General features: G+C 43.6%; 1 protein-coding gene across 1 annotated transcript in view; it reads right to left on the bottom strand.

Annotated features, from left to right (window-relative positions):
- Nucleotides 1-26,244, bottom strand: part of LOC124777019 (lachesin-like) — a 1,140,424-nt gene that overhangs the window by 796,153 nt on the left and 318,027 nt on the right. The window contains exon 2 of the mRNA XM_047252275.1: nt 5,607-5,678. Within this exon, the coding sequence (XP_047108231.1) occupies nt 5,607-5,678 (72 nt within the window). The remainder of the gene's footprint in view (nt 1-5,606; nt 5,679-26,244) is intronic.

Raw genomic sequence — 26,244 nt, forward strand, 5'->3', positions numbered from 1 at the left:
GTGAATTCTGAGACTCTTCTCGCGATAACGTGGCGATTTCCGCAACACTCAAGGAAAAAGCAAGTCCTTTGAGTTTATAGCAACATTCATCTGCAGCTGTCTCTTCATAACTCCTGTCTTCACTCTTATGCAGAGAACAAAAAAGTTAAAAATATTTGGTTGGAGACACTTCGAATGCAGTTCAGTGCGTACCGATACGGCAGCAAGCGCAAATATTTAGTTCTGGAATCCTACGCAGCCGTGAGCTTCATCTTGCTGGAAACAAGGAACAGACGGCAGAAGTTTCGGTACCCTTTCTCTTGAATATTGCGTGACTCTCACTCTACTATTGTGAATTTGTACTTCTGTGTATATTTTCCTACTCAAAACTACGAGAATACAGTATTATTCTAACTTTGCCAGTGCACGCAGGACAGATGCATATTGATACAGAGAAGGGCGCGAGCTATGCCGCTCAAAGAGAATCTGCAACTTTTCTTTCTTAAGCTCAACGCTTCAGCTTTGTCGCATACAGAGAAAAAAAAGATAACCTTGAATGAAATAACAGTTCATGCGTGATTACATCTAAAGAGATATTTTGAGTAGTACTTATAATGCTGTAGATGTAGTTTTAATTGTGTGTAATCCGTAAGTCACCGCAAAAGTTTGTTCATTGAGGACATGGTTTTCCTTCTTTCCCGTTACACTGTCACTCAGAATGCTTCCATCAATTGATGAATTTCTGACTTACACTAGAGATGTTCTCGTAAATGAGAAAACTGTAGATACACAGGCTGTGCAGTCACCCTGCTCACAAGGGAGCAATTTCTTAGTTACAGTTAGCACCTAGGATAACTAGCAACAGTTTCTGAAAACATCAGGATTCAGAGATTCAGGATACTGATGTGAAACGTATCTGTAGAAAAGAAATAGATTTAGCTGTTCCTCCAGTGAGCATAGCAACGCCGGCAGTCCATCTAGCTCTAGCCACAAGTGAAATTTCGACAGGCTACTTTAATATTTCGTGAATTTCACAATATATACTGATGGAATGCTCGCTACAGGGCGTCTGGCTCGGACCTGTCCTCGAATTAACAGATTTGTAGCAGTAGTTGTGTCACTGTAGTGCTAACTGCTGCTCATATTGCTGCTGCAATTGTAGTATGAGGTGCCAAAGCTATTTCCGATCTCGATAGTCTTTCCTCCCGGTAGTGCCGCGAAGTCGTCCAGAGTCGCGTCTTCTTGCGACCGTACATTCTCGTGACCTCCGCTACCAGCAATCGTGTACAGTGACTTACTTTCATGCGAAGTCTTTCCGCAGTATTGCAGAAGGAATATCCAGTTTTTCGTAGCCCTATTACACGACGTTGTTCAAACTCAGTGAGGTGCTGGTAACGGTGTCTTTATCGCCTTAAAGGCATTCTTAACTAACATCAACTCACTACGTCCAGTCTCAAAGATAACTAACTCTCAAGACCGCTAGGGCATGCATTTAAAGCAAACTTGAGTTGCATCCCCATAATGGCGCTGCTAGCGTCTCTCTTACGCGGCTGGCACGAAATTTGAACAGACGTCAACTTTCAGATGTAGAAACACGCCTAACAACTCCTTCTTGATGTTGCTACTTTTTTCCGTTGGTGTGTATTTGGCGAAAATTTCAAATTGCACTGCTGTAATTATCAGCAGCCTCATTCACTGGTACCGCGATTAAATATCACATTTTTGCAAAAAAACAACATTGATAATAATAACAGTAATGATAATAATAATCGTCGTTGCGTAATACATCGAGCATGAAGGGATGAAGGTGGTCTGCAATGATATTCACTTAGTGCACAGCTGTCATGGTACCTTCGACACTACCGGAGGTCGCATGGAACCCCAATTGAATGTTCTCCCTCGGCCTGAATCTGTGGCGCGGTGTATGTTTCGAGCAGTCATGGATGGCGGCATATCAGGAACGATAATCACCCTTGCGTAACAACAAAGTGGTTTATCCGACCAGGCGACACGTTTCCACTGATCAAATGTCCAGTCTCAATGATCCCTTGACCAGTGCGATCTTGCTGAAAATTTCAGTATTTCAACATAGGAAAGCGTAGGGGTTGTCTGCTGCGGAGTTCCGTGTCCAACAACGTGCACTGAACGGTGCGCTGCGAAACATTTGTGTCTACATCGGCATCGTACTCTTTCGGCAGATCTGCCACAAGTCGTCGCCTACAGTCGTTTACAGAGCGAGCAAACCTCCGAACTCTACGGGCTGTGACGGTGCATAGACGTCCAACATCGCCTTTCTACCGGTTTTGCATAGATACTCATGACACTATCACGCAAACAGCCGATTAGCTTCTCTATCTCGGAGATACTCGTTCCCAGGGGACAGGCAATAATAATGTACCGTTTGTCAGTCGCTTTTGCCGGCGGATTTTCCTATATGCAGCCCATATAGTTATAAGAATAATAATTCATTCGTCTAAGCACCATTTATAGAATTTCTTTACCGCGTCACATCCGCTGGGCATGGCAGCAATCACTTTCACGATGGGCAGTGCACACTAATCAGCCAGAGCATTACGACCACCTACTTTAGCTGGTACGTCCAACTTTGGCACTAGTAATAGCGGCAACGCATTGCGGCATGGAAACAATGAGCCCTTGGTAGGTCGCTGGAGTGAGTTGACACTACATCTATACATACAAGTCATCTAATTCCTGTAAATTCCGGGGAGGAGGGCGACGAGGTCTGACGCCAAGCTCAATCACATCTCAGATGTGTTCGATGTGGTTGAGATCTGGCGAGCTGGCACATCAATTGGAACTCGCCACTGTATTCTTCGAACCACTCTGTCACACTGCTGGCCATGTGACATGGCGCATTATCTTGTTGAAAAATGCCAGTGCGGTCGGGAAACATGATCGTCATGGAGTGTATGTGGTTTGCAACCAGGGTACGATACTCCTTGGCCACGGTGCCGTTAACGAGCTACACTGGTCCCATCGATGTTCGCGTGAATGTTCTCCAGAGCATAATGGAGCCACCGCCAACTTTCTCCGTCCCGCAGTACAGGTGTCAAAGAGCTGTTCCCCTAGAAGACGGCGGATTGGCGTTCTCCCGTCGTCATGATGGAGGTATATGGATTCACCATACCATGCAAACCTCTGCCGCTGCGCCAGTGTCAGTGGCGATGGTCTCGTGCCCATTTAAGTCGTAGTTGCCGATATCGAGGTGTCAACATTGGAACATGCATGGGTCGTCGACTGCGGACTGTTCGGTGCACTGCCTGTTCACGCCCTTGTACGCTGCCCAGAATTGAAGGCTGATGTTAGTTCCGTCACAGTTCGCCGCCTGTCCTGTTTTACCAATCTGCCCAGCCTACGAAGTCCAGATCTGTAATGAGCGGTGGCCGCCCAACCCGACGAAGTCTGGAAGTGTGTTCACCCAGGTTTCGCCACATGTTGACGACACTCACCACAGTTCTCGCCGAACACCCGACAAGTCGAGCAATTTCCGAAATGCTCGTGCCGAGCCTCCTGGCTACCACAATCCGCCCTCTGTCAAACTCAGATAGTTCGCGCGCCTTCTCAGTTCTACACATGGATAACACGTCCGCTGTTACTACATGTACTCTGTGTGTGTCTAACTAGCAGTCATTCCTCGCCAGGTGACACTGCTATATCCTGGAAGAGTTTATGTCGATAGTAGGTCATTGGTCATAATGTTCTGGGTGAACAGTGTATGTGACAGTCTACAGCGTGGAACCAGAGCAGTAAGATGGATCGACGTTGAGGTGGAACAGAATGTCAGAAAGGATTTATCGTGTTTGGACGCATCCTTGATCATTCCGTAAATGTTCGATTCGTAGCTGCTGTATTAGAGCGGACTGTCCAATGTGTCTACAAGTAGTGTTGTACCTCTCACAGCCACGTATCACAGTTTACGACAAGTGGTCGTAAAAAGGTCACAATCGACAGGTACCGGAGACGACCGTCACGTTTAATCAATGAGAGTTTCACCACCGACAGGTATTGTTGCTGTCACTAAATACAGACCTATCTCCACTAGTTCCTTGCGAATATTAAGCAGGACGTTGCATGGAATGGACGTTTGATGTCGGGTACCTCGCAAAAGGTATCGTTTCACAGCATCACATAAGGCTGCACGTCTTACATGGGCCAAGCGATACAGAAACTAGACAGTAGCTGCCTGGGAGCATTTAGTGTGGTCTGACGAACCGCGAAGTTGCCTCTTTTTAAATTATAGGAATTATGAGTGCATCGACGTCCAGTGAGCCTTTAAGCTGCAGTATATGGAGGATCTATTACGCAAGAAATGGATCTGTAACGCTTTTGTGGTGTTTTTCGCAGTAGTTATTTATTTGCTCATTCGGCATTTACAAACTCATTCATCATATAATGCATTAAATAATTTATACTGGCAGCTCTAAATTGAGTTACAAAATTCTGTACGTATGTTCTTCTAATACAATACAGAATTACAGATATTCTTTAGCTACTCTATGGCGGAGCCGGAGAATCTGTGTACGTCCTTCAGATCACCCTCATAGCCATTGGATTTCCCCGCACTCACATTCAGGTCTGCCCGAAAGGCCGCATGTGTTCTTTAGCTGTTTACACCTCCCAACACACGTCCTGACACGGTGAAAAGTGGTCCACAGTTTCCTCGGGAGGTTCAATCCATCGATCTTTTCTTTGGGATCGTCCATCAAGGTTTCGGTTCTTATGTCCACTTTCAGCACATAATACTTTCCAAGCTGTCTTCCAGGCGAATCCTTGCAGTTCTTCGCCAGTTTTCCATAAAGGTGACCTGGACTTAAATATATTTATAGGTGCTACATCTTAATGTATAGGGAGCGCTGTGTTATCTAGGATTTTTCTGTATGATATTCTGGCTAATTGTGATCGCCTAATTCCAGGGGGCTCTACGTTTGCTACTACGGGAAGCCAGCACATGGGGTGGACCGGAGTATTTCAGGAGATTATCCGCATTGTCTCCCGGTCCATACGAAGGCAAACTGAGCAAACAAATGATTCTAACATGAACAGACAGAATTTCTTACTACGACCTGCGCCCACTCATTAAGGGTACCGGTAACTTGAAACAGGGAGTTTATTTCAATATTTTCGGTACTGTCGTTACTTCTAAATATTCATGAAGAGTATACTGTGGACAATCTCGTCTTACAGTATGAGAACAGCTTGTGTGGCTGGTTTGAAGGACACTCAAGACTCTCTCTCCTCCTCCCCCCCCCCCTTCCCCTCATCCTCGACTCACCAGATCTTAATCTTATAGAAAACGATTTGGACTGTTTGGGACAGCGGATGACACTTACCAATTAGAATCCCAGAAATTCGTTAGCTCTACTGGATACAATCGACAGTGACTGGATTCACCTAAAAATCTTGTTCACACTCATCCTCGCGAAACTGAGGCATTTATCGAGGCAGTAGGAGGTATTACGCCATATTGGCGTAATTTCTCAGAGGTGCTGGCCAAATAGATGGATAATAACTGTAAGCCGCCGACAAACTGGTCTTAAAGAATATTTTACAAGTTTTCGATTATCGAGGCTACGCTGTTACTGCTCTGGCTGATGTGCGACACTCACCGAACTGCAGCTCTGCGAGCGCGCGCGGCACCCCGACTTCGCTGACGAAAGCCGGCAGGCGCGGCCGACGACCTGCAACACAACGAGGCTCAGTCAGGCTCCTGCTGCAAACACTGTGCCAGGCGGAGGTTACCGGTCCTAGTTGTAGGCATTTCTGAGAACGAGGGCGTTCGTTATTCACCCCACAAAGCTCAATGTGTGTTAGACAGCTGTAACCAGTACTACGCACGCAGTGGGTGCTATGCGTGCACTGGTCCTTCCAGTACTGCGAAATCATTAGTGAAATAGTATGAATAAGTCTGCTGGCCATGCTTCAGTAGGGAATTTTTACAAAGATAAAAAGTTGACTGCTAAATTGCAACGTTCCACATTTAACTTGCTACTTTTCCGTTTCAGTTACACTCTAAGAAAAACCACGCATCACGAAGGAATTATCCGAATGGGGCGGAAATGAGTAGATGTGAGGTACATGTGCAGAAAAGGAAATGATTACAGTTTTAGGAAAATTGGATGACTTATCAAGCGAAACAGCTTCACAAATTGAGAAAGTCAACAACGCTTTGGTCCACTTCTGGCCCTTGTGCAAGCAGCTACTCGGCTTGACATTGAGAGAGTGTTGGATATCTTCCTGGAGGGTTATCAGGCCAAATTCTGTCCAACTGGCTCGTTGGATCATCGAAATCCCGAACTGGTTGAGGGCCCTGCCCGTAATGCTTCAAATTTCTCAACTGAGGAGAGATTCGACGACCTTACTGGCCAAGATAGGGTTCGGCGAGCACGAACAAAGCCGTAAAAGCTAGCGGACGTTATCTCGGTGAAATGTAAACATAGAATGGTTGCCACGATGCTCAACAAAACGGAGTGTAGAAAATCGGCAACATACCACTGTGCTTTACGGGTGTCGCTGATGACAACCAAAGCGATACTGCTATGAAGAAAATTGGAACCCCAGATAATCATTCCTGGTTGTTGGGCCGTAAGGGGGGCGACAGCGCGACTGGAATATCACCATCCAGAGCGTCTCTAGACACGGCTTCGGCAAGAGATCTCACTGAAGGGAGTATAATTGTCATCAGTGATAAATCCCGAGGCAAAATGAGCCAGTGAAGACGTGCCTGGAGATGCCACAGACAACGGTAGAATACCAAACACACTTTCGTCCGCCTTAGGCCCGACAGCCGGGAGTGGTGGTCTCGGGGACCATTTCATTTTCAAGTAGGTCGCCTTTGGTTATCCGCGACACCGTTACAGCACAGCTGTACGTCGACGATATTGTACACCTTGAAACTTCCTGGCAGATTAAAACTGTGTGCCGGACCGAGACTCGAGCTCGGGACCTTTGCAGGAGAGCTTCTGTAAAGTTTGGAAGGTAGGAGACGAGGTACTGGCAGAAGTGAAGCTGTGGGAACGGGGCGTGAGTCGTGCTTGCGTAGCTCAGTTGGTAGAGCACTTGCCCGAGAAAGGCAAAGGTCCCGAATTCGATTCTCGGTCCGGCACACAGTTTTAATCTGCCAGGAAGTTTCATATCAGCGCACACTCCGCTGCAGAGTGAAAATCTCATTCTGGATTGTACACCTTGTTTTCTCGCCCTTTAAGCCATCCTGGACTTACATTTGAGCAAGGTAATTCCCGCCTGCTAACGACGAGAGTTTCTTCTGTCGTCTTCGTGCTTGCCGAACCCTACCTAGGTCAACATGGTTGCCGGATCTCTCAAAAATTTATAGCATTGGGAGCGTTATGGGCAGGCCTCTCCAACCATCTCGGGATTATTAAGAACTGAAACCGCAGTTGAACAGAAATTGGCACTACTCTTCAGGAGGACATCCAATATCTCTTTCAATCAATGCCCAATATCTCCTTCAATCAATGCCAAGCCGAATAACTGCTTGCGTAAGGGCCACAGGTGGACCAACGCGTTATTGACTTGCTCAATTTGTGAAGCTGTTTGTCTTGAATAAGTCATCCAACTCTGAAATTGTGATCATTTGTTTGTCTGTACATGTACATAATTTCCACCGATTTCCATCCCATTCGGATAATTCTTTCGTGGTGAGCCTATATTTTTTATTATTTTTTCCTTAGAGTGTATTTTGTGTATTAGGCGCAGCAGTCTTACTGCAAATATGCAAATCTGTACTTACTGTCAGTCTCAAATAACTTAGTTGTTAGTTTGTGAGATATCTGTCCGGTTGTAGGATCGTCTCTGCCATCGATAGAGGAGGCTAAGTGGCGAATATTATCTTTGGCCGAGGGGAAGTGGAGCAGCGTCGGCTACTGCGGCGGCTCAGTCACAGTACGCCTGCTGGCGGGCGAGGAAGTCAACACAGCGTTAGCTGCAGTGCGCTGGGGAGCAATCAGCCTAAGTACGGAGTCATCGAGGTGCGACTGCTGACCCACGTCGACAGTGCTGGGCCTCGGTTAGTGGGTGAAGGCCGCATTTCTGTCATTTGCTGACAGCTGTACATGCAGTATGGCGTCGGGATGACTTGTGAGCAGATACTGGCAATTAATGCATTCTATTTGCCTCCTTTGTTCGCTGCATTGTACTGAGAACGATATACGGAAGGATGTTACGGAATTGCAGTCAGTGAGTGCAGGCTCTCTGCCTGCCACCTTCTTGCGGCTGAGTACGATGTGTTTCAGACTATACTTGTCACATTTGAGTGCATCCAGAAGTGAAGGGACTATATCAGCATGGTTTGTGGCTGTGACTGCAAGAGGAAAAATAGCCACCAAGACAGTGATCGCCAGAGTGAAGTCTTGGTCTGTTTGTTGTTGTTCACTGAGAAGCCCTTCTAGTGGAGGCTATTTGTCTGTTTCCCTCCTCACTGCTGAGTGCTGGTGCAGCAGTCGGATATGTACCCAGAGTGTGGTTTAACATCGTTTGAGCGATGTTGTGTGCCACTCATTGTGTCGTTCAGTTTTGAGTGACACTGCATAGGAGGCACTGTACTTCGTCGGTATACGACTGACATTGTTTTACTCGTAAGTTGTCTTGTCGTCTATTACGGTGTTATCCTTGTTAGTAGTGTTATTTTGATCATATTTGTATTCAGTATTGCGTTTCGTTGGTGTTCCCTTCTATTATGGATTCGTATCTTGTTAAATTAAATACGCCAGTATAATTGTACCTACCCCATGTTTGGGGTTTGTTTACGATGATACCTTCCTCGGCCGTCCCCCATTTTAATCAATATTAAGTTTGGTTTCTCTGTTGTCATTATGTATGTCTTTAAGTAGTAATAGCCGACCGAAGTGGCCGTGCGGTTCTAGGCGCTGCAGTCTGGCACTGCGAGACCGCTACGGTCGCAGGTTCGACTCCTGCCTCGGGCATGGATGTGAGTGATGTCCTTAGGTTAGTTAGGTTTAACTAGTTCTAAGTTCTAGGGGACTAATGACCTCAGAAGTTGAGTCCCATAGTGCTCAGAGCCATTTGAACCATTTTTAAGTAGTAATAGCAAATCAGATGTTTCTTGAGTCATGGAAGGAGACCCCATTTCTTAAAAGTTTTGTCCGCTGCTAGCGCCGAGAATGTGTACAGATGGTACCATGTGTACGAGAGAGCCCGCATGATTCAATGTTTAGTTTGATTGCATTTGTAATGGTACGACTGTGTTAAAGTTTGGAGTCTCCCAAACCTTTCCTGTGACGGAGCACATCTAGATTACTCTGATTGAACACTTTGCTTACTTTGAAGTTTAGTAAAATTTGAAAAACCGAGAAATTGTTTTATTTAGTAGTGCACCAATTTTAAATCATAAGGTAAAACACATAAGGTACAATAAAATTAAAAAAATAATGTCGAAATATCGGAAGGAAACACCATATTATTAATAATTTTTCGCTGAGCACTTACTCACTTCCCGCGGAACATAGTTTGAGAAACGCTGTACTGGGGCTAAGTGAATCGCTTAAGATCTCTGAAATAATTTATGTTTTTATGTATTTTTAATATGTGCCGAAGAATGTTTTTAAAGACACGGAGAACTAAGTTTTAAATGTTTCTTGGGATTGGTAGGCCAAAGATTTGTTTAAATTATTGCTTAAGGTGACCAAATGAAAATGCCTATTAAATCTTATCGTGATTGATGTTGTAGAATCGTCTTGCCGCCAAGTGTAATGTGGTTATACCATGTTTATTAATAAATGATAATTTGAAACTATGTCCAGTAATATCCCTAGCATGTTCCACTCCCCAGAACCCACACTCCTACCCTAACTGTGTGCAGAAGCTGGTCTTTGAGATCCGACTGTAACAAACAAGTCAATTCACAGCCTGCTTCGTTTAGAATTCTGTGGTACGGTATGAGCTTTGAGTGGCGTACTCTTGTGTTCTACGCGCTGGTGGTCGATAGTGTTTTGGAGTCTGATGTCACTGGTTGCTGAGATGACACGTAGCACTGCTCTCTGCTAGCTGAGCACATTTGCAGTCCTACATTGCTAATCATTCACAGTGGTCGATTCAAGTGTGCCTATTTTGTTGATACGCATCACGCAGTGACTGCAACTTTTATGGGTTGGAAGCGTGTCTCACTTTTGGGGATCCGATCTTGGTGGTTTTGTGATGACAGCATATTTCGAAGCTCGGTACAGAATCTGCTTGATATTAATTTATCTGAATGGTGGTATGATCAATTGTGTTACACTCCCTAGCAATGATGGTAAGGATTATAAATATATTCTTACATATGCCACGTGTTTTATGAACACTTGTGTTACATGTACTGATGTGATTGAGTTACATTCTGGGAGTCAGTTACGTGGATATTCCTTCAAATTAATTTACCTTGACACTCACTTTCTTAGCTAAATAAATTAAGCCAACTTCCATTCAGCTCTTCGAATACGATAACTTGATGTGAATAGTTTTTTTGCCTTCACCCGTTGGTAACATCTTTGAAGATGTCTCAGAGCAGTTAACGTCATCAAAAAGAGTAATCACTACGAATATTTCGCGTTCTGTTGTACTTTTCGGTAGAAAAGGTAGGTGTTGGTGTTATCGGAGCACAGTATTTGGTGGTTAGACACTGGACTCGCATTCGGGAGAACGACGGTTCAATCCCGCGTCCGGCCATCCTGCTTTAGGTTATCCGTGATTTCCCTAAATCGCTCCAGGCAAATGCCGGGATGGTTCCTTTCAAAGAGCACGGCCGACTTCCTTCCCCGTCCTTCCCTAATCCGATGAGACCGATGACCTCGCTGTCTTGTCTCATTCCCCAAAACAACCCAACCCACAGTATTTGACGTTTTCTCTCTGCGAGAGATTATGACAGATTGGGTCCATATGCCCGTTGCATTACAGAGGGCTATAAGTCACGTAAGTTCAGTTTCCTTTTGCTAGCCCGTTCTACATCGTTGCGCTATAAAAAGTAAGTGTTAACTATCTAGGTCTTTTTCTAAAACATCTAGCAGTCACATGGCATTTTAAATTTGGTACTTCGATCTATACATGGCACCTAGTGGGACCTTCAACTTACTTCAGGATACTTTCGGACGTCCGTTCGTAAGTAATCCGTATCTAAAACCTAGCATTAACCTTACAGGTACTCGCTTCGTTAAGGGGAAAGAATCCTTTTTGTGAAAAGCACAATGAAGACCGAAGCATGGACGGAACATCTCGCTTCTCAGTTTGCGGTTGCGATGAGACCCACTTGCTTCACACTCTGAGTACAAGCAAATAACACATGAAGGAAAAGTACACAACAAGGCGTACACTAATTGCAGACGTAAGGAATATTAACAGGCTTTCGTACGAAGAACAACTTACACTATTATCTGCAGCGACGACAAAGTAAACAATGTGCTTTCCTGTGAAACTTAGACATCGCATATATATTATCTTTTAGTTATAGTTCTTTGTGTTTAAGGTGGATATCTACTTTTTTGGTCAAGATGCGCATTCGTTGCGGTAGGACTAATATTAACAGTTGAGATGGTTCGAAGGATGTGAAAAAGGTTCAAATGGCTCTAAGCCCTATGTTACTTAACATCTGAGGTCATCAGTCCTATAGACTTAGAACTACTTAAACCTAATTAACTTAGGGACATCACACACATCCATGCCCGAGGCAGGATGCGAACCTGCGACCGTAACAGCAGCGCGGTTCCGGACGGAAGCGCTTAGAACCGCTCGGCCACAGCGACCAGATCTTAGGCAGACTGGTATCTCAGAGAGAGAAATACCTGACAGGAAGAAATTTAGAAGATTCGTGAACAACTACCAAGGGTTTAAAATGGCATCCACGTCCAAAAGATGGAGAGGACCTTTGTCCGAGGAGCATAAACAGACACTTCTTGGTGGGCTCAGAAGATACTGGCAGGAAGTCAGAGCTGGAACAAGAACAAGACCTAGACACTAAAATGAAATTGGTTGTTACCACGTAGTTTATCGAGGCTCAACTCGATAAAAAAATTTATCTTTTGCGTCTAAGAAGAGCTGAATATCGTGATTCTACGGAAGATGTAGTAGATGAAGAGGAGTTTGTGGTGGAACGAAGGGGCACTCCAATCCTCTGCTTCAAAAGGGGGTACCTCAGAGAAACGGGAGTACATGGCCTGTGAAGAAAGGAAGAATGATTGATATCATACGATAATTTCTCCTTGTGAATGAGAACGAAGGTATATAACACACTATAGAGAGGGAGAGAGAGAGAGAGAGAGAGACCGTTATAAAAATTCTGTGAGTGGAGGAGGAAGAAAAAGAGGGAAAGAGTGAAAGAGATTAAGATAAAGAATATAGAAATGTAACTAGAAAGCACAGTCTAAGGAAAAGACAGAGGGAGATTGTCACCAGAGATTGCAAATTATGGAGACAGGGAAGCGATTATGGCCGGAAGAAAATTTTGGAGAGACAGAATGATATAAAGGGAGAAAGGTTAGGGAGAATAGGGAATTCTGGAAAGCCAGGGAGCTATGATATTAACGGAGATGCATATAGAGGAGGACGTGTCGTACAAAATGGCACGGAGCTACATCACTCGCCACGCGTTTTCGAGGAACAAGGTTCGAATCGTAATCCAGTTATCATGATGTAATTTCTTCGGAGTTTTTGTGAATTATTCAGACAAATTCAAATAGCATTTCTTTGAAGATGGCGAAAGAATTCTCCGTAACGAAACTGCGCGAAATAATATGTAGACTTGTCAGTCCAATTACGTGAGCATGTTAGCAGAAAGTACTAGAATTTTGCAGAGCACATAGTCAGGCCTGGTGGTTCAGTGGCACCCCTTTCCATCTTTCGGACGTCCCATCGCCCTTCTTTTACTTCCGCGATTTTTTTCTCGAACTGAGCCAACCCCGTAATGCGATACTGTTGACGCGCTTGAGTACACGAACACAATCTATGGCTTTATAAAAGTAGTAGTAGTAGAGGGGTTTTGGGGGCGCACGACAGCAAGGTCTTCAGCGCCCAATCAGTAACATAGTGAGACGGGTGTCAAGAAAAAAAACTCAGAACAGTTACATAAAACGGAACATAAAACACGGGTAACAATAGTTGAAAAATATGTGCTCACCCACACCGAAGCGTGGGATGAAGCAGGGCGTCAGCAGTAAAACATGGACAACACAGGAAGAAAATGGTAGAGGGAGATAAAACAATGTAGCAGATGGAAGTGGCTGGCTGACCGCAAGGAAAAACTGGGAGGAGTCAGCCACTCTGCAATACATCATATTTACGCCAGTGAGTGTAACACGTTTTTTATTTCACGATTGCAATTTCGGCCTTAGGCCATTATCAAGTGCAGATTTTTATGGCTTTATGCCACGTCAACTTAAAATGAGCTGACTCATTTATACGTCGTTGTCATTATTATTAAATACATTCGTGACGCAGTTTTAAACGGTCGGTTTTGCAATCCCTAGGTTGTACTCCTCTTGTGATACAAACACGCTGTTATATATTGCGAGCACATATATCCATATGTCACAAAACAGAATCTGTAGACAATCATGTTCGTTAGCCCATCACTAGTCACTTATCAGCGTAAATTCTTATTGATTCAAATTTTTTAAACTTTGCTCAAAAATCGTGTTGTAATCGAGGACCGCACCACTATTTGAATCTTATGAATAGTCAGCGCTAAAGGGTGGAAACTAAGGTTGAAAATCTCTATTCTTAATGTGAAGTTGTCCGTTTTCAAGAGCTACAGACAAGTAAAGGCATATTATATAGATACAGGCAACTGATCATCTACTTTCTATTTTTAACTGGAAAACTATGAATGAATTGTTAAGTTTTTAAGTTTTCTGCTTATATGACGACGCAAGTTTGTTGTGGCTCCTCGCGTTCTTAACCCAATAAAGCAAATAGGACATTGTGCTTCATTGATAATGCACTTCGTAAATACTTAGAGACTCGGAATTTTGCCATTCTGTAATACAATAGTGTCCAACGGCAACAGCGAATAACCACGAAGAGCACATGGGGCAAGTCTCGCGCACTACATGAACTCGTGTGTCATCCAACAGGCGACACCACGTGGTAACAGGTATATTATTGTCATGGCAATGCCGAACCAGTACTTATGCCATGTGTTGGTTGCTAGTCTCTGTTAGCTTTGTTATTAAAATAACACTGATCACATTTCCTATTTTAGATAGTAATGCAATATTTCAAACCAATGGAAATTTTACGAATAAAAATAACTTTTTCCCAAAAAAAGTTAGCACTGCTGCTATGGCTAAATGATATTCCGCATTTTTATCCGGTTATTAATACAACCGAGACCAAACAAATGCCTACAGTTACAGGTTATTCAGAATTAAAATACCAGTATTAGTTTTAACCGGTCGTTTTGCATTCCCTAGGCTGTACTGCTCTTGTGATACAAATACGCTCCAAGACGCGCCTGTTTTTCCAGTATTAGAGGAAAGCAATTTCCTGAAGACTGTGGGCTAATGGCTTGTTAATCGCTCCTCCTGCTGCGAGCAGTAATCTTTTCTCCCCCGATTCAAACCACAATTACAGAAAAGCTCTGAAGAAAAGTTCGATACCGCTTTGCCTCGCCGCAGCTTTCGCGGCCCATTGTTAGGTAATAAATCGGAAAGACCTGCTCAGGACGAGGCAGAAAATGCCGCCTGCGAAAGTAAGAACGGGCGTTTCCCCGCGGGCCAGTTTGTTTCTGGGGATGGCCGCTGCTTGGAATTCATTACTTGCGGTAATCCGGCGCGGGTCGTCGGATCGCCGGCAGGCAGACACTGGCGCAGCCGGCGGGAGCGCTGGGTGGTGGGTGCTCGCCTTAATGCAGCCCGGGCCGAAACAAAGGGCGCCCCGGCAAGTAAGTAAGAGCCATCCCGCGGCAATTAATGTCCCCAACTCCGGGCCTGCGCCGGCTGCCTGCCTCGCGTTCCAGTCGGGGAAGCCAGAGTGCGGCCAAAGCCAGCGTCCAGCACACAGCAGCGGGCCAAGGCTGCTGGCCACTTCGTTTGCCAGCACAGTCTTAAACACGGGACTATTCGTAAACAGCGAGCAGATTGGATTTTTATAATATTAGAAACCCAGATCGCTTCATGTGAAATGCTCTATTTCATGACCAGTTTCGACAATAACTAGCTGTCATACAATTCTGTCTCATGATGACAGGGTTGGAGACGGTGGCTGTTGTTTGAAGACAAATGTTAATGGTGTTGAGACAGCAACCACCCGCAAACTATATCATATTATCTTCTGTGAAACAAGAAAATCGATTATATTTAGAAGTAGAACATCTGTATGAACGAGAATCTTTGGCATGTTTTCGTTCTGCTACTACAACGTGCGAAAAAGTGTGTGACTATGTATATATCCTAGTATGTACTGCAAAATTAAAGATGTATATTGTGTATACCAACTGCACAACAGAAGCAGACATCATACAATGTTAAACTGTAAGTTGTTTTCATATTATTAACGCTGTTAAACTTATATCTACAATATACCATGTTGTAATACAAAAATGTAATATCAACAGGCAAACAACTAAAAAACCTGATGTAAATCATTAAAAAGCACCTGAAGATGAGCCTCCAGGGCTCGAAATGCATATTGCAGTAAATAAACGCAACTTGTAACTGAAGGCGGTTTGTTCTTCATTTTACGAAAGTAAAACACTCGCGGACGACATGTGGTACGTTTTTTTATTGATTAGTTGTCGTCAAATATCGGCCTGGAGTATTTGTTTTCATAGTTTTCGTCCAGCAAATGATGTTCGTAGTTTTCACCACATTTTTATCGTTGCACACATAGGCTTAATTTGTACGATTGAGCACTTTAGATTTGTCACGGAATAAATTTCTAACATGCATCACAAAACATGTGCAACTATAAGAAAGTAGTAGAAATGTATTCTGTGACGAATTTAAAGTGCTCAATGATACAAATTTATGTGTGTAACGATAAGAATGTGGTGAAAACTACAAACATTATTTGTTGGACGAATACTATGAAAACAGATACTCCAGACCGACATTTCGCGACAAATAATCAATAAAAAACGTACCACATGTTCTAATGAATGCATGAAAGCCGTCTCATGATGAATTGTAATGATTCGAAACCGGTAATGGTACCTTTTGAGTAAAGGAACTTAAAATAAATTTGTGGCTGGTTGCTGTCTCAACACTATCAACATTTGTTAACTAGCTGTCATCTTGAGATTCTTTGGTATCCCATGAATATAACTACACATCACTCTCGTCGACATATTGAGAACATGCTCCATTTACAGTAATATAGCATGCTCTCAATATGTCGACGGGACTGGTATGTAGTTATATTTCTGGGAGATCTGAGGCAGTGAAGTTGATGGCTTCTAGTATTACAAATTACAACATTAGGTTGCCCGGACATCATGCGTAAATTATATCAATTTTAATACATTATTTCTCCCAAATCACAAATATTTGCACAAAATAATAAAAATACTCTTTTATAATTATTTAGGAAATACAGGAACCAGCCAACAGACATTTTATGTGTTTTTATTTGCTCCAGTACGCGTTTCGGTCTTTCACCTATCGTCAAATGTCGTAATTCATCTATGAATCTTCACTAAGTTCATCGTTAAAACATCGACAACAGTTTCGATTTCACAATTTCCTGTATAAAATTAACTGTTTTGTGTCGTCGTACGAGGGCTATTCGGAAAGTAAGATCTTATTGATCGCGAAATAGAAATCACAGCAGGAATCCTATGTGCCATTACCATCATATCCGTTCTTTTATTCAAGTTGCGGCATAAAAATCTTTTCTCTCCAGTTCGATTCAGTACCTCTTCACTACTTACTCGATGTACCCAGCTACATTCGGCACTCTTCTGCAGCAGCACATTTCCAAAATTTTCTATTCTCCTCTTTTCAGACATGCTTATCGTCCACATTTCGCTTCCGTATAAGACTACACTCCAGGTAAATGCCTTCAGACAAATCTTTGTAATAAATGTATAGTTGATATTCACAACTTTCTCGATTTCAGAAACGCTTTTCTTGTTATACCAGACTGCATTTCAGACTACTTTTCATTCAGCCTTTGACAGTTTTCTAAGCTAGGATCAAAACTCGTCTATTACTTTCAATGTCACATTTCCTAACGTAATTCCTCCAGGATCTTCAATACTCTTGTTTTACTTTTGGAAATACTAATCTTAAAACCTCTTTTCAATACACTACCTATTCCATTCAGCTGATCTTCTAAATCCTGTAGTCTGTCTGACGGAATGACAACGTCATCGGCAGATCTTAAAGGTGCCATTCTTCTCCCTGCAGTTTGTTTCCCTTACCAAGTTTCTCTTTGTTTCCCTTTAGGATACAGGGGATGGCCTGCAGTCCTGTCTCACTCCCTTCGCAGTTACTGCTTCCTTGTCATTTCATTCGATTTTTACAGCAGATTTCGGAAGCAGTAATGTAATATCCAAAACATTATATTTTTGCTTTAATGGAAGACGTATTTATCCATCAATTGCTTCTCGGAGTGCCATACTTTGGGTAAATTATGTATTCGTGATCTCTATCCCGTCCTTGTCCTCTGAGGTACGCATCCTACTTCATTGTATCCTATAGAAAGGGCAGTACTCACTTCAGAATACTAAAACATGCTAAATAATTTCACCAGTTAAATACTGGTGTCATATTTCATTCGAAGAGATCTTCTCGAAGTTCACTATAGGTTCCAGTCGTCGAAGATGTTCTTTTCAGACAGGGTACTACGCCATTATAAATGTGCTTCCATTGGAATTATACTCTTATTTTGTGAGAAGCTAGGCCGTATTGTATGGAACGGAAGTCTCGCCAAAAACTGACAGCATGTTGCTTGATAATTTGAAGGCCTTCCCCTTGCCCGAATGTAAATACAAGATATGTTGGATTTTGATGCACTACCAGTTGAACATCACAGCTGTTACATCCGTTGAGCATTTTTGTTAAAGAAACAAAACTTCCCATCACGAACATTTCGTAGGTGCTGCGCGTTTTCGCCAAAGATTTGTAAGTTCGATCAATGTACTTCTGTTTGTACTGTTGTCCATGCAGGCTGCCAACATCCGATGAATATTTTTCTTGTCTATTGTATCATTTCGGTAGCATAAGTAATTTAATACACTCCTGGAAATGGAAAAAAGAACACATTGACACCGGTGTGTCAGACCCACCATACTTGCTCCGGACACTGCGAGAGGGCTGTACAAGCAATGATCACACGCACGGCACAGCGGACACACCAGGAACCGCGGTGTTGGCCGTCGAATGGCGCTAGCTGCGCAGCATTTGTGCACCGCCGCCGTCAGTGTCAGCCAGTTTACCGTGGCATACGGAGCTCCATCGCAGTCTTTAACACTGGTAGCATGCCGCGACAGCGTGGACGTGAACCGTATGTGCAGTTGACGGACTTTGAGCGAGGGCGTATAGTGGGCATGCGGGAGGCCGGGTGGACGTACCGCCGAATTGCTCAACACGTGGGGCGTGAGGTCTCCACAGTACATCGATGTTGTCGCCAGTGGTCGGCGGAAGGTGCACGTGCCCGTCGACCTGGGACCGGACCGCAGCGACGCACGGATGCACGCCAAGACCGTAGGATCCTACGCAGTGCCGTATTGGACCGCACCGCCACTTCCCAGCAAATTAGGGACACTGTTGCTCCTGGGGTATCGGCGAGGACCATTCGCAACCGTCTCCATGAAGCTGGGCTACGGTCCCGCACACCGTTTGGCCGTCTTCCGCTCACGCCCCAACATCGTGCAGCCCGCCTCCAGTGGTGTCGCGACAGGCGTGAATGGAGGGACGAATGGAGACGTGTCGTCTTCAGCGATGAGAGTCGCTTCTGCCTTGGTGCCAATGATGGTCGTATGCGTGTTTGGCGCCGTGCAGGTGAGCGCCACAATCAGGACTGCATAAGACCGAGGCACACAGGGCCAACACCCGGCATCATGGTGTGGGGAGCGATCTCCTACACTGGCCGTACACCACTGGTGATCGTCGAGGGGACACTGAATAGTGCACGGTACATCCAAACCGTCATCGAACCCATCGTTCTACCATTCCTAGACCGGCAAGGGAACTTGCTGTTCCAACAGGACAATGCACGTCCGCATGTATCCCGTGCCACCCAACGTGCTCTAGAAGGTGTAAGTCAACTACCCTGGCCAGCAAGATCTCCGGATCTGTCCCCCATTGAGCATGATTGGGACTGGATGAAGCGTCGTCTCACGCGGTCTGCACGTCCAGCACGAACGCTGGTCCAACTGAGGCGCCAGGTGGAAATGGCATGGCAAGCCGTTCCACAGGACTACATCCAGCATCTCTACGATCGTCTCCATCGGAGAATAGCAGCCTGCATTGCTGCGAAAGGTGGATATACACTGTACTAGTGCCGACATTGTGCATGCTCTGTTGCCTGTGTCTATGTGCCTGTGGTTCTGTCAGTGTGATCATGTGATGTATCTGACCCCAGGAATGTGTCAATAAAGTTTCCCCTTCCTGGGACAATGAATTCACGGTGTTCTTATTTCAATTTCCAGGAGTGTATTTATTGAACTCATCTGTGTAACCCAATCCATACTTATGCACTAGTCGAGTTTGTTGCTTTTAAAAACATGGCGGAAAGATGTAATTAGGTTTTGGGCAAAGCTTCTAGACTGAAAAGTGAGGAGACTAGAGGAATAGTTCTTCAGGCAAAAATCTTCAGAACGTATAGCGCTTTCGCACACCAAGAGTATCGTAGAAAGCACCACCATATTTCAGTAGATTTATTTACATTTCTATATACTGTGAAGTGAACGACAGTGTGCGTTTCCCATTGCACATCATATCGGAGAGTCTTCCAGTTTCATTCGCGCATGGAGCACATGAAGAATGACTGTTTCAATCCCTCTGTGTGCGCCGTAATTAGTTTTAGACCTCGCGGTCTCCATGAGAGCGACATGTGGGCAGCGGAGGTGTACACATTCCGCTCTTCACCTGACGCTGCTAGGCAGGCAGGCAAGCTGCGGCACGATGTCAGCGGAATGGCAGGCTGCTTCACTCCCATCCAAGACAAGTTCCGCCCAACCCAAGCAGCCTCAAATCTTGCTTGTCTTCCGGCTATGCTACGCTACGTAGCAGTTGATTCTGAATGCTTCCATTGTAGTGTTATGAATGGGTTCGAATGTTGATGAAAATACCCGAGCGTCACAATTCATTCTGAGTCATTGTAGGTCAGAAAACGGCGTATTTTATTTGTCCTTATTTTCCTTTTCGCCCTATTTCGGGCTTATTTATTAATTTCAATATGAACGATTTTCTCTGCGACTTCACCCTCTTTTGGCTATTCTCAATTCGAACCATCACCAGGTCAAAAAATGGCCATCAGTCCCCTAGAACTTAGAACTACTTCAACCTAACTAACCTTAGGACGTCACACACATCCATGCCCGAGGCAGGATTCGTACCTGCGACCGTAGCAATCGCGTGGTTCCGGACTGAGCGCCTAGAACCGCTAGACCACCACGGCCGGCTCACCAGGTCACCTCTAATACATAATTTCTGGAGCAACGAAAGCCATCTTAACCTGAAGATGTCTATTATTCTGTGACGCCAGCTAAAGTAAGATGGTTGGTTCAAATGGCTCTGAGCACTATGGGACTTAACATTAGAGATCATCAGACCCTTAGAACTTAGAACTACTTAAACCTAACTAACCTAAGGACATCACACACATCGATGCCTGAGGCAGGATTCGAACCTGCGATCGTAGCAGTCGCGCGGTTACGGACTGAAGCGCCTAGAACCGCTCGGACACAACGGCCTGCCAGCTAAAGTGAGGTTTCGAATATCTAGTTTCTGTAATCTTAGTGTGTACCAGCCAAATAAGACCTCAGTTATATCAATTTTAATTATGTTTTTCAGGGCGTTTATTGTGGTTTCGCTGAATCATCCTAATTGGCTAAAATATTTCACTCTAAATCGCCCAAATACATTTTAGGAAACGCGAAGTTCATTTTTCGTATTATGTTAATCTGAAATGTACATTTCTGAAAGAAGAAGCTTTTTTCTTCGCACTACACTGCATACCACCAGAATGTGGTCTTTAACATCGATTGAGCTATTTTTTTCCTGTTTCATTCAATGTTTGCCCTTAATTTAGAAAGCCTATTAGCGTTAAAGGGCCTCAGGTCCTTAGCACACATTCCACACGATTGTCAGCCACGAAGTCTTTGCCCTCTTTCAAAATATTTATAGTGTGAGCAAACTGCTGGTCAAATTCATAAACATGTAGTAGCATACTCGAGGTTCCCGAATGACTGTTTAGTAACTTTTTGTGCAATCTGCATTGCGAGACAACTGCTCATTTATCTGAGGCTGCGTCATAAACACATGACAGTTATCCCGCTACTGTATTTGCGCTCTGTTTCGTGGCTGGTATAAATTCCCAAATACTTAATTTCTCCTCAGTCTCCTTTAAGTTTGGTTTGTTCATTTTGCTGCTCGCACTGCTATAATAACCGAGCTACGCATTCATATACCTGGCTACTTTGTAGTCACGTTGGACTGATAGCGCATCCTGTTGTCTGGTGCAGCAGGCTGAATGGGTCCCTTGAAGCTTGCCAGACACTCTGAAAACCCAGTTGGCCTACTTTCACCGGCGTACTTCAGTCATGGTACTTTGGTGTCTGCATTGTGGGTGGCTGAGTTGCTTTAATGGTTGTGGCGAAGAAAGGGGCAGGCAGGTTAGGAGGAGAATTTGTACATCTTTGAAAGGAACCTCTAATATATTGCTTGATAATGCTTGGCTTTGAAACTATAAGTTGGCTTTCGAGGGGATGGTTGGCGTCTGTCTTCAAGGAACTGTCAATTTAGGTTATATAACAGTTCCATGAAGCTCCCCCGCAATTCTAACTTTTGAGTACATGTACCACCTTTCTTTGCACATGTTCAATACATCCTGTTCGCCCTTTCTGGAAGCGGCACAGGGCTAGTTAGGTGGACCTGGTGGTGCATGCAGGCCACTAATGGCTCTTCACCGCCGCCCACCTGCCCGACGTGTGAGTTAGTTTCCCTCCCGTGCAAAGCCTCAATACTCGCAAAATGTCTGATGTCAGCAGATGTAGATAGAAGCAACAGTCATTATCCGTTTTCCTTGTCGTGAGATCATAAAGCCTAAGAATATGACCTACACAATTTCTAAGACAGAAAGAACTTACAAATGCCAGAACTACTCGTAAAATACAATCAAATTAACAATTCATGCTCCCAAATTACTAAGCAGAATAACATACAAAATAATGGAAAATAAAATTGTGGATCTATTAAATGACGGATTCTTTGGTCTTAGGAAGGCAAAGGCACAAGAGACCTAGTTCTGATATAGAACTTGAGAATGGAAGTAATACATAAGAAAAATGAAACAGTCGTAACATTAATCGATACATAAAAAGTGGTGCAAGATATTTATAATCATCAGAAAAACGTGAATACACTTTAGGAGAATACGAATATTACGTACTATATACAAGAACCAAGAGTGAATAATAAGGACGAAAGTCCAGAAGGAGGACCTCTGCTGTTCCTATGTGTCTGTAGAAGGAAGCAAAACGAAAGATCAAGTGTGCGATAAAAATCAGGCTGCAAGTCTCATTAATAATATTTTCTCATTTTGAGGGAACTAAAGGGTGATGTGCTGTAACTGTTAAAAACCATTCAACAGCCAAGATAGCATGACATATTTCTTTATTAAAGACAACCGGATTCAACAGACTCTGCTGTCAGCATCAGGTCTACTACACATCTTGGCGAGAGGTTCAGTGTAAAATGGACACGTTTTACAATAAAAAAAATTTCAAAGACCTGAAGATAACAGCAAAGTCTGTTGAAATCTGTTGTCTTAAACAAAGAAATAGTTTATGCGATCTTGGCTGCTGAATGTTTTTGCTCACTTATAAGATTACTTTATCTCACTACTGCCATCAGAGAAACTGAGGAAGACCTGTTTAATGGCATGAATAGTCTAACGAGCACGGAAAATGGATTTACAGTAATCAAAAGAATGACGAAAGTGTTGAGGAGTAGTAAAAATGAGATTCGAGACGTACTTAACATCTTCTTGTATAATGGACACCATGTAGCAAACTCTGCACGGGTTCTCAATCTTCCTGAGACCTTCCCCTGGACGATACCAGAAGTCAACCAGTACCCTACATTTTACACCTAATTAAACGTTAGACTATAAAAAATAACACTACTACGAGGGCATGCTGAAAAATAATGCCTCCGAATATTTTTTATGAAAACTCTGAAAGCTTTTTAAATAAAAACAAACATTATTAACATTTTACATCTTTATTCTCCATGTCTACATATTTATTTCTCAACATAGTCGGTTCTAGGCGCTACAGTCTGGAACCGCGCGACCGCTACGGTCGCAGGTTCGAATCCTGCCTCGGGCATGGATATGTGTGATGTCCTTAGGTTAGTTAGGTTTAAGTAGTTCTAAGTGTAGGGGACTCATGACCACAGAAGTTAAGTCGCATAGTACTCAGGGCCATTTCAATCATTTTGAACCAACATAGTCACCAGGGCGACGAACACATTTATCCCAGCGAGAGACCAGCTTGTTGATACCGTCATTGTAGAATGTTTTGATGACAGATCCATAACTTCGCTTTGCTTGCATTGCTTCATAACTATCAAAATGAAGTCTTTGAAGGTGTTCTTTAAGTTTTGGGAACACATGAAAATCGGATGACAGTGAACCCAAAGCACCGGATTTTTGCAGGTGTCGCAACGCTTGTATAGGTCTGGCATTGTTATGCTTACACAGATGGTGCTCCACCAAATTGTGGGGATGCCAATGTCAGCGTTTTAACCGATGTTCCAACATGTCCCACAGATTTACTATGCAGTTCATGCCATGTGATTTTGGAGGCCAGCCGAGATGTAATAGGGTGCAGGGGTATTCAGAAAATCAGTCATGTGTCCATCCAGCTTCATAAACTCTGCTGTTGCCTTCTTGAAAAACAGGGATGTCAGTTGCATGCTCGGCACGCAGATGTTGACTGAAGGGCAACACTTGATCGTACAGATGTTTTAAATAAACGTGCTGGTTTAAGTTAGCGGTCACATCAGTGAGCAAGCCGAATTTACGATTAAGGAAGCCCCCCCCCCCCCCAACCCCCCAAAAAAAATCACAGACCCACCTCCAGCTTAAACCTGGCCGTGTGCACATTCAGGACGAAGCACTGCATTTGGCCATCAGTCACTCGACGACGTGAGTTATTTGAATGTAGGCAGAAACTTGATTCGGCACACAACATTATGTTCAGCCAGTCATCTGTTATCCACGTTTGGTGATTTCTAGCTTACTGGAAAAAAGACGCGCAGATTTATGTGCCTGTGTGAGCATTGAGAGGTGACTGACTCCAAATGTATATTGCATGTATGTTCCGTTTAACGTGTTCTGGCTAAAAAATTGGGATGGACCTTCATTCACTGCCTGCAGCAATTTCTGTTGATTTTGGAAGCGATTTTGGTTCATAAGCCGTGAGAAGTGTCTGCGATCCCTCTGCCAGGACACAATTCTGACATGCTTCGTAGCCACATGTGTTACACGACTGCTTATAAAAACGTTAACAGTCCGCCCCGAAACACCAACAAATTCAGCAATTTTACATTCCGTATGGCCATGGGCACCGCTAAACACATTTTTGCCACTCTGTTATGTCCTTCCATTTACCCATTGTTACTTACAATGTCTCACTGATCGCTACTGTTTTATGCTCACGTAAAGGCAGCGCGCTACCGGTTGAGCATGTGACTAGTTTGCTGCGCCATCTGTAAAGGCTTAACGTTTCACCTGTGAGCGAGCACTGGGATGGCTAATTTTTTGTCCGGTGAGGTTAGTCACGTTACACACCAGCGTGCTACACGCTACAATTCGAAGCCTTCTAGCGGCAAAGGGATGCAAATATGTAGACATGAAAAATAAACTCGTAGAATGTCAATAACGTTTGTTTTATTTAAAGAGTTCTAAGAATTTCCACACAAAAAATTCATTACTTTTCAGCAAGTCCGCGCATTTTTAAAGTGACATTTTATTTATAATATTTAGTTAATGTTGGGGCAACGGAAAGTCACGTGATTTTTACATTTTTCACTAAACCAAGAAGTAATTGAGTCAATGATGTGTTTGGTTCAGTTTATTTCTAAAAATCTGTTTTACATTTAGGTTGTGAACATCATTGCACATCGGAAGTTATGTACCAAGTTCATTAAGTTCTATACATTTCTTTTTACTGGTACCGAAGTCGAACCTTACTTTCGCACCCACACGTTGTGGGGAATAGAATCGATATTCTTAAGAGTACTTCCAACAATAATAGCTATGAACGAAATACCGTTCGCTGAAAAATGCTAGTTTTGTTGTACGAAAATCTGTTTATAGTGGGTTGCATCTGTAAGGTCTAGGAAATAGTACTTTGGGTCGAAGTTCGCTATCTATAAATATTCCTCCATCCACTGAAGCTGTTCTTAAAAACCAGGTCAATTTTCTAGCTAAAAGAAATTGTTACTATTAGAATTTATTACTGATGCAAAGTGGTTGCTACTAGTGGATGGATAGTAAAAGCAATAAATAGAAAAGTAAAGCGACCTCGAGAGCTGTTGGTAAACTAAATACATTTTCAAACTGAAGCTTATGTTTGAAACTGAACATTAGTAAACCATTCGTATTAAGTTCGGACCCGCGACAGTGAGACGTGATCTTTTCACACGAAGACTACTTAAAATTTTAGTACGTCCCCTATACAAATAGAGGGATGAATGTTACAAATTGCTGGGAGAGACAGGAAATCAAGTAAATAGACTAGAAACAGATTGTCATGCAAGACGTAACTATGACAGTGAAGAAAAAAAGTGAAGGTGGGCTAGACAGTTCCCTGGAAGATGTATGGTAGGTGGCTAAAGGAAGTTCTTTTCTGGATCCCAAAAAATAAGAAAATACTTGGAAGAGAAAGTAATAGAAGGCAGGTAGATGGCGTTAGGAAGTATACAGAAGCCAAGGGGATTCGTATTGCTGAAGGTAATATCTAGAGGAAGCTCTTAACCATCAGTGGAAGTCAAATGGCTGGTGATGATGTGTTACATAGCATTCCGCCGAAATTTTGAAAATACGGATTATTTTTAAGAAATTAATTCA

The sequence above is a fragment of the Schistocerca piceifrons genome, chromosome 1, assembly GCF_021461385.2.
Source record: "Schistocerca piceifrons isolate TAMUIC-IGC-003096 chromosome 1, iqSchPice1.1, whole genome shotgun sequence".
NCBI classification, from domain to species: domain Eukaryota; kingdom Metazoa; phylum Arthropoda; class Insecta; order Orthoptera; family Acrididae; genus Schistocerca; species Schistocerca piceifrons.